Consider the following 9614-nt stretch of genomic DNA (forward strand, 5'->3'; position numbering starts at 1 on the left):
TTCCAGCTGCAATGAGGCTGAGCTTTGTGCTGCTAAAACAAATCCCTTTCTGCAACCAGTGGAAGTGAGCTATAGAACCAAACTAATAACCTATGTCAGACGGGTAGCTTGCACTGCAGTTACAATACTTCACATGCAAAGATCTAATGTTCAGAGCAGATATGTCTAAGATATGCAAAATCTGAACATAACACACTGACACTCCACTTTCCACCCTTCTTTTGGATGTCGTCTCTCCCTGTGTCATGTTTTGCCTATCCAAGTTTGCAAGTTCTTCAGGGCAGGGATCCTGTCTTTTATGCAGTGCACAAGACATACCTATAGCTCTGTATCAGTGGTTTTCACACTTTTTGTACTGGTGACTCTTTTCACACAGCAAGCATCTCAATGTGACCTCCCCCTTATAAGTTAAAAATGGGGGGTAATTTAATTTAATGGGAGCTTGGGGCTGTCAGCCCCACAGAGCTGACAGCTCACAACACCCATGAAACCACCTTGCAGCCCCCTGAGGGGGCATGACCCCCAGTTTGAGAACCCCTGCTCTATATAAATAACACTGTTAACCTTTTTTACCCGAATGGCTAATCAAAGTTCAGCGCTCTGTGGGTGATCCAGTTGGGAACAGAAATTGGTGGCAGCCAGATTCTTCTTTGATGCAATCTTGTTTGTTTACAAAGAATGTACAAAGTCCTGTGCCTCTGAATGCAGAAGAAACCAAGAACAAAAAGAAGTTTCTTGCTTACAAGCCCCCAAGCCCTTTTAGCCAACACCAGAACCAATGGCTCTCTCTAGCTTTTTCCAGGGTCACAATTGTGCTCACAGGCGGAGGCTACTGCTTGGCTTTCTTGCTTTTTCCCTACTCCCAGACAGTCTTATCTCTTCCCAGTTTCTTTCTGTGTGTTCTCTCACACATCTACACCCAGTCCCAGGGTGGTCACAAAAGCCAGTCGAACCCTCCACCCCCGCAGGTCCTACAGCTAGTTTCTGGGCAGACTCTGTTAGGCTTGGTCTACCCTAGCAACTTATGTTGGTACAACTATGTTGCTCAAGGGCGTGGAAAATCCACACCCCTGAGCAACAGTTATACCAACCTAAATCCTGGTGTTGGCAGCACCATATCAATGGAAGGGCTTTTCCCATTGACATAGGTACCACCTCTTGGGAAGGTGGAGTACCTACCCTGATGTGAGAAGCCTTCCCCTCGGTGTACGTATCACCTTCACCTAAGCACAACGGTGGCGCCACTGCAGCCTTTTAAGTGTAGACAAGCCCTTGGGTTTTGTTTTGGTGTGGTCCCATAACTGTCTCTTATAGCTATCTTAAATGGAGAACTCATTCACACATCAGCTTGAACCAGGTTTTAACCTAACCCATAGCAAGGCTTCTCCCAGCTTATAACAATACTTATGTAGAGAGAAAAAGTAATATCTTTATTGGACCAACTTTTGTTGGTGAAAGAAACTAGCTTCCAAGCCTACACAGAGTTCTTCTTCAGGTCTAGGAAAGGTACTCTGAGTATTACAACTAGAAAAGGAGTACTTGTGGCACCTTAGAGACTAACCAATTTATTTGAGCATAAGCTTTCGTGAGCTACAGCTAAGGTAAAACAGATTGTTAAGGATAAAGAGTTAACACATGTTGCAAGAGAGCATTCAAGTTTAAGTGGGCAATACTTCTGTAGCCATAGGGCAAAGAAGGTTTGTTGTCATGAGCCGTAAATCCAGTGTCTTTATTGAGTCCATGATTTTTAGTGTCTAGCAAAATTATGAATTTAAGCTCCCAGGCAGGCCTTTTGAAGGAGTTGTGCAGGTTTCCTTTCAGGATGAGCACCGAGAAGTCAGATACGGAGTGATTGACAACTCATGACTCCTGATACGGGGGGGGGGCACAATGTATAGGGGAGGATATGTGACCACCCCACGCGTCTGCTTTGGGAAGAACTTCCAGCCCCACTTCCCTGGGTCAGGGCAGAAAATCCCACCAGCTCCTGGGGTGGGGGGGGGGTGGAGGCTGGAGCCAGGATCAGGGAGCCTCTGGGTCCGGCTGGGGCCATCTGTGGCTGAGCAGAGGCCAAGGAACCTGCTCCCAGAACTTTCCCCAGAAACCCCCCACCCTGTGCCCAGGCCAGAGACTGCTGTGCTCTCCCCACCCCACCAGCTACCTGTGGGGAGGGGGAGACTCTGTCCTTCTGCTCCACCTTGCCCCACAGCATGTTCAGACCCTGTCCCCTGGCAGCCAGGTCCGGATGGGGAGAAGGAAAGAGCCGCTTCTCATGCAACTGAAGGTGGCTGTCTGAGAGAACTCGGCTGGGGAGCTCCCCTCCTGGCTTCCACTCCCCACCTGGCTCGGTTCAGGGGCTGAGTGAGCCGGAAACGTGCCATGGGGAGAGGGGACTCCAGCTCGCTCGCTCGGTCCCTGTCTCTGGCAGCCAGGCCCGGGTGGGGAGTGGAAGCCCCCGCCTCCTCACTTGGGCTCTTGCAGGCAGCCACCACACTGCACAGAGCAGGGACCGGAGCAGCCAGCATGCGAAGCGACTGGTCCCACCCCATTCGCTCCCCACCCGGCTGCCAGGGACAGGGGCTAAACATGCCGGGGGGGGCAGGCACAGCAGGAGAAGGACAGAGCCCTTCTCCCTCTCCTCCAGCAAGCCAAGCAGAAATCTGTTGGGGGGGGGTCACTTGACCCCACATGTCCCCCTTATGCATGAAAACTGTTTGCTCATGGGTGATATGGTGTTTTTGTCTTTTATCATTTTTATGAGTGTTCACCTGAGCATGTAGTGATTGTCTCATTTCACCCACATAGTTATTACTGGGGCATTTAGTGCATGGGATGAGGTTCACTACATGTTGTGATAGGCATGTGAAGGACTCATAGATCTTGAAAGGTGTATTGTGAGGGATATTGATCATCATAGCAGTGGAATATGACTGCAGGTTTTGCATCTGTTGGTTATGGCAGGGTCTGGTGCCTCACTGGACGTGCTGCAGAGAATTAAAGATTATTTAAATATAGCTTTTCCTCCTCCCCTAAATAATGCAGTATCAAGTTCAGCTCCCAACAAAGGAAGAGAAGTCACAACTGACAAATTGATGGACGTAGGAAACCTAACATAACACAGCACAGCTGCACGCATACAGAGACCACAGTCATTAGAGTGGACTCAACATCAGACCTTGAGAATGAAAACTGCAGCCTGCTACTGTTTGGGCTACAACAAAGCAGTAGGCTATTATACTTGCCAGGGCCAGCCACTAGAGGGAGACATGATCACACATACTCACACTAGGCAACTAGCATTTTGTAGACAGCATGCCTTTCCTTAAGAATTCCAGTGAAAAGAATGAAAGGCAAAGCATCAGAGGTGGATTTGCCAAGGCAAAGCAGAAGTTTGTTAGCAGATAAAAATTAGTTAAAAAATAAGACATGACAAGGGTCATTTTCTATTCAGTTATCTTGAGAGCAGCCAGTGATTTCTTTTGCAGCTAACGTGCCCTGAGAATGTCACCATGGCTGTCAAAAATGCAGAAATGTTTCTTCAGTTCTAACGTAGCAGGTTTTGTTGGAATGTGATCCTGCTTTAAGGAAGAAGATTGTAGACAGGACCGGCTCCAGGCACCAGCAAAGCAAGCACGTGCTTGGGGCAACACAATTCCAGGGGCGGCATTCCGGCCGTCCTTTTTTTTTTTGCTTGGGCGGCATTCCAGCCACCCTCTTGTTTTTTTTCGCTTGGGCAGTTGCGCCCTCGGAGCTTGGGGCAGCAAAAAGCCTAGGGCCGGCCCTGATTGTAGATTTCAGACCCCAGAGCTGTTTAACAGAACCACTGAATCCTATCTGATCACCCCCCCTGAAAACGTCATGCGTATGACAAATTGTTTGATTAGGGTTAATACTGCATGGGAAAATATCTTAAATGTCCCCTTGGATCTTTCATATGCTCACACCTCTGAAATCACGAAAGAAACGGCACTCTTTGTAAAATAATAAAAAAAAATAACTATGCTCAGATTTTCACCACAGAAAATCAGACTAAAAACTAGAAAAGAGAATGAGGCTCCATATTTCTTGAGAGTGTTAGCAAAACTTACTGCTGTTTCCAATAATTAACCAGTGTCCTGTCTCCACTAGAATAATACTTTCTACCTTCTAGAGCTCATGGTGCTTTGCAGACTTCAGCAGGTTAATCCTCAGATCATCCCCTGTGAAGTTTGGCAATATTATTTCAATTTTACAAATGGGGAAACAGAGTCAGAGAGTTATGTGACTTGCCCAACATCACGCAGCACGTCTGTGGCAGAGCTGCTACTTCCTGGCTCCCAGTCCTGAGCTTCAACCATTAGACCAGTGGTTCCCAAACTTTAACAACCTGTGAACCCCTTTCACGAAAATGTCAAGTCTCGCGAACCCCCTCCTAAAAATGAATATTTCCAGGGATTTTCTCCTTTACCGGAGTATAAATTATAAAAGCAGTGATCTTGGAAATATAAAATTTGTTTTTATGATACACTTATTACACACTATTTATTATTAATATTTATCATTACAGTATTTTAATTACATTATCTTCCAAGATCTCACTTTCATAGCTTGTATCGCTTTGAATAAGCCCGTTATAAGACAAGGCTCCTATGTCTCATCCAGGAGTATCAAATGTGAAACAGCATGAAGGTATTTAAGAAGCCAACTCAAAGAGTTCCCCCTACACAAGCATTCAGGTCTTGAGCAGTCCAGGCAAACAACGCACGTTACAACAAAGCTTAAACTTGTTCTTCATAATAATTTTAAAAACAATACTAGCTGCCTATTTAATTTTAAAAACAGCAAAAAATATCTACCTCCCTTTCCATTTCTTATAAGGAGTCTTGAAGTTGAAATTTGCCCAGTGTGATAGATATGCTTGCTTTGATCTGCTTAGCTCTTGGACGTCCCCAAGGCTCCAGGCTGCTGGTCCCGTGCTGCCCGGGATCTGTAGGGACAGCTCTGTCTGCCATTAGGGAATTTTTTTCCAGAGAACCCCTTGTAATACTTCACGAACCCCCAGACGTTCACAAACCCCAGTTTGGGAACCACTGCATTAGACCATTCTTATTCCCAGTGACAGAAACCATGAATAAATTGACAGCAAGACAAGGTCCCAAAATATCCAGGAAATTTTCTTTCTTGGGAAAGAAAAAATCCAGGGTGCAGTTTATGAGTGACAGTTTTATGGTGACAATGAGACAAACCCTGGGAATGAAATCTTGTACTGAAGAAAAGTGCCAGAACAAGGAATCTTACAAAAGAGCTGATTCCACATAGAACGTGTGTGAATTGTTGAACAGTTACAAATGGAGCAAATGGAGTTAGAAAAAATGCAAGGACATGTGGGAATATTAACTGGGATTGAAAATCATAGGGGAAAATAGTTGTCTCTTGGGTTGCAAATGTAACCAGTAGCAAAAATGCCAGCAGGTAACACAAGTAATAGGGATATTTTGTTAATGTTTATCTTTTTTTAATACTACAGAAGCAACCCTACATTCTTCTTTCTAAGCTAGATATACACATCAACAAAAAGCTGGACGTCTGGAGTTTATACATTCCCACACACAAAAACAAGTTAGCAAACCAACCCAACACAAAGCACACCATGGCAAATGTCTTCCATTAACCAAGACAATGACCTGTTTGTACACTGAGCTACAATTACTGCCTACACTCCTATTTCAAAAAGGAAACAGGGAGAATGAAGTTTTATCATTTTCAAAGTTTGTAAGTGACTATTTGGGTTGCTTTATCTCTCACAGTATCTTCATTAGTTGTCTTAGAAATTACACCCAGTTAGCATCATGCTAGTCATTTTACGGGTAAGGCATAGGATTCTGAAATAAATCTTCTACCCAAAGAAGTCTGAGGACTGGTATGATTTGAAAGGGTTTCCAGAACTTTTGGAACATTGGACAACAGGTACTGGGCTTGATTCTTCAATCACTGGGGTTGCCTGCATGCAGACAATGACAGAATTTGGCCCACTGGATACCAACAAACTTGTTTAAACAAGGAGTCTTGTAATGGTATCAGGTGAAATTTTCAAAAGCATGGGCCTAACTCTGTTCCCACTGTCAATGGGAGTGCAGCACCTTTGTAAATCCTTCCTGTAGGTGATAATTAAATATTTTTGCTCTGCAATATTAGGTTGCATTTGAATTTTCCATTTAATTTATAATGATATTTGCCAGGTTTTCTCATTTAACAGAAACTTCTTATAAGCAATAATGTCCCAGAGGTTCAACGTTAGTTAGATACTAGCTCAAGCAGTAAATTTTAAGGGGAATAGTGTGACACATTGGTTTTGTGTCTCTCTCCCCCTCACTCCATCCCAATGACCATATAATATTTAATATCTTTGTTGTAGAGTCTGATTTGGCCCTTTAAGCAGTACACATCCCAGCACAGAGAAGGCTGCTGGGTGACACTTGAGATCTGAAGTATGTGAGTAAAAATAACCTGCCTCCCACTAGACATGATGAACACCAGACAGCTGAGTCACCTTTGAAGCCCCTTTTGATTTTCCAAATTAAAAAGAAATATCAAAGAGAGAAGGATTAAACATCCAAAAATCAGAGCAGCACAAACTGAAAACCCTGCAGTTCAGATTCCATATGTCCTTTAGATTTCTCTCTCTCTCTCATCATAGGCTGCAACTTTATTTCAATATCTAGTACTCACTCCATCTATGGGTAATGACATTTAAAGGGACACAGTCAACTTGAATTTATTTTTTATATCAGACAATTTCAAAAAAGTTTCGTTTCAAATACAGCGTATACTGAGAATTAAGGGATTTTCTGCTCCACTGTTAATGTTTATAAGGATATTTTTCAACAAGGGAGAAAGGTCAGATCCTTAAAAGGTATTTAGATACCTATTTCCCATTGAAATCTATGGGTGTTAGACCCCTAAATATATTTGGGGATATCGGCCAAAATGATTAAGGATCCCATCCTGCAATTGAACAATTGCACCTTTGAGAGTCTGGTGCTCTGCAAGGGCTCAAGTCATCACCTGCATGGATCCAGCTGCAGGATTAGGGCCTGACTAACACACGGTAAAGAGGGAAAGTGACCATACACCCAGTGTTCATTTGACACCAAATGAAACCAGCTGGGGACGGGAGGGACACTTTACTAACTTCTTTCAGTTTCAGTGATTTTAGATTAATTGCAACTATTGGCGGTAAACAAGTTTCAGGCCAAATTGTGATTTTCAAGTTGACTGGGACCCTTTACATTGAGGGGATCTTAAAGATGACCTAAACAATAGAATAAGTAGAGATCCAGCAGGAAAACAGTGCCATCCACGTGCATTTGCCAACTAACATATGTGAATAAGAACATTCGTTGCCCCTTTCATTATCTGTGTGAAAGCTAAAACAACTCCGCAAAGAGCACATAGACCCTAGGAAATTGTTGAGGGCCTCAAAGTTTAAGGCCAGAAAGAAACACTAGATCATCTGTCTGACTTCCTGTATATCACAGGCCACCAACACCCCCCAGCACTGACACACTAAGCCCAACAACAAAAATTAGACCAAAGTATTTCAGCCCAGAGAAGATTAAATGATTGTGTGCTACAGGTTATGAATAGGAAGGACCGAAGTACAATAAAGCCTGCGGCCCCTACAATAGCAGGGAATTGATTACATGAGATGTACCCAGATAACCCCTGCAAGTGACCTGCACAGACTGGGTTATCCAGAAAATAGCAAAATCGCCCAGGAAAAAAAAAAATCTGGGTCTAATCAATTACGTCAAATTCCCTTTGGGGGGAAGGGAAGGAAATTCTAGCACCACACACAATCTGCCACTGATTTGTGCTGAAGGATCTATTCAGCTGCAACAGACCAGTTATAAATCAGGAGAGGCCTGTGATTGGAAAATAAAACAAACCCCAGCCTGGGAAGCACAAGGACTAAGGGAAGCTGGATTGCAAAGAAGGAAGCCCACATTCAGTAGCCAGAAACCCTTGTCTGGAAAAAGAGATGGTTAAAACTAATTTTCTACTTAAAATAATATATGCATCTCAAAGCCCCTTGCACTTTGCAATGCCTCTGAAATCATAGTGGGGAGACCCGAGTTGGCACCTTCCCATCTATTCCCCACCCACCCTCACAATTCAAATGTTGGTGAGCTCAGCTGCTCCCAAGACAGACAACCCCATCCCTCCTCCCACCCCTCCAGGCAGTTGGGAAGCAGATTTGCACTTGGGGTCGAGGAGGAAGTTAACAGCCCAAGGGGGTGGCTAAGAGCCAGGATTACAGCACTGGAGGCCTGGGGGACTACCCAAGGGGCTTGCAGTCGAAGAGGGGGAAATGCAGCAGGTGGAGTGGGAGAAGGAGAGGGGGGATGATAGCCATATAACCGTGGGAGGTTTGCTGCCTGGAGTTGGAAAAGTGTGTGTGTGTGGGGGGGTGTTGCAACTGGGAAGGGGGCAAGTTTCCAGCCTAGGGGAAGGTGCAGTAGGGGCTGGCACAGATTTACGGGTGGGGGGAGGGCGGCAGAGGAAGCAGGGAAAAGGGGGAGATTTGCGGGTGGGGTTGAGGCAGTAGGGAGGTTGCAGCAGAAGGGAAATGAAGCAGGGTGGGTGAGTGTGAAAGGGGACGGGGGTTGGAGGAAGGGAATGGGGGAGGTTTGTTGCCTGCCTGGGGCGAGGGGTAGGTCTGTTGCCTGCCTTGGGGGGAGAGGGGAGGTTTGCTGCCTGCCTGCCTGCCTGACGGGGGGTGGGGTGGGGGGGAAGGCGGGAGGTCTGTTGCCTGCCTGGGGTAGGGGGAGGTTTGCTGCCTGCCCGGGAGGAAGGCGGGAGGGGGGAGGTTTGTAGCCTAGGGGAGAAGGCGCGGGGGGGGGGAGGTTTGTTGCCTAGGGGGGAGGTCTGCTGCCTGCCTGGGGTGGGGGGATGCAGTGGGGCGGGTTTGCAGCCGGCGGGGCTGCTGCACTCACCGGGGACTCGTAGGAGAAGGCACATTCCGTCTTGTAGACCCGGTCCCCTGACTTGGGCACGCGGATCGTGGGCATGTAGGGGACCAGCAGCTCCCCCAGGTCCCCCGCAGCCATCGGCGCATCCCTGCCGCTCCCGAACAGCGCGGCCCGCTGCATGCTCCCGCGCCGGCCGGCCGCACCGCGAGCGAGCGAGGCGAAGGCAGAGCGAGCGCAGCCGGGCCCGGGGGAGGAGCGGGGGAAGATGCTATTTTTAATCCAAGGGCAGCAGGAGCGGCCCCAGCTGCAGCCCCGGGGTCCTGGCGAGGAGGGAGCCCGGGGGGGCGGGGGAGAGGAGGAGCCCCGGGGAGGATGGATGGAGGGCTGCGCCAGAAGAGGATGTGAAGGGCGGGGAGGGTGGACAGCAAGGAGGGGAGGGGCATGGGAAGCCGGCTGGGGCAGGGGTTTGGGAATCCCTCAGCTCCCTTCCCCTGAGCTGTTGCACCCTCATTCTGCCGGGAGGGGAAGTTGGGACCATTGGCATTAGATACATAGATATAGATAGAATCTATCTAATCTATCTAATTCTTTCTAGGGGACTTAACTGTCCCCTTGTTACTCCCCAACAGCCAGCCAGGTGGGCTGGCAAATCCTTAGAACATC

General features: G+C 47.0%; 1 protein-coding gene across 1 annotated transcript in view; it reads right to left on the minus strand.

The window, feature by feature from the left end:
• Positions 1–9388, minus strand: part of USP13 (ubiquitin specific peptidase 13) — an 80438-nt gene extending 71050 nt beyond the window's left edge. The window contains exon 1 of the mRNA XM_037909418.2: positions 8976–9388. Coding sequence (XP_037765346.1) covers positions 8976–9131 — 156 coding nt within the window. The 5' untranslated portion in view covers positions 9132–9388. The remainder of the gene's footprint in view (positions 1–8975) is intronic.
• Between the last annotated feature and the right edge of the window lie 226 nt (positions 9389–9614).

The sequence above is a fragment of the Chelonia mydas genome, chromosome 9, assembly GCF_015237465.2.
Source record: "Chelonia mydas isolate rCheMyd1 chromosome 9, rCheMyd1.pri.v2, whole genome shotgun sequence".
Lineage (NCBI taxonomy): Eukaryota > Metazoa > Chordata > Testudines > Cheloniidae > Chelonia > Chelonia mydas.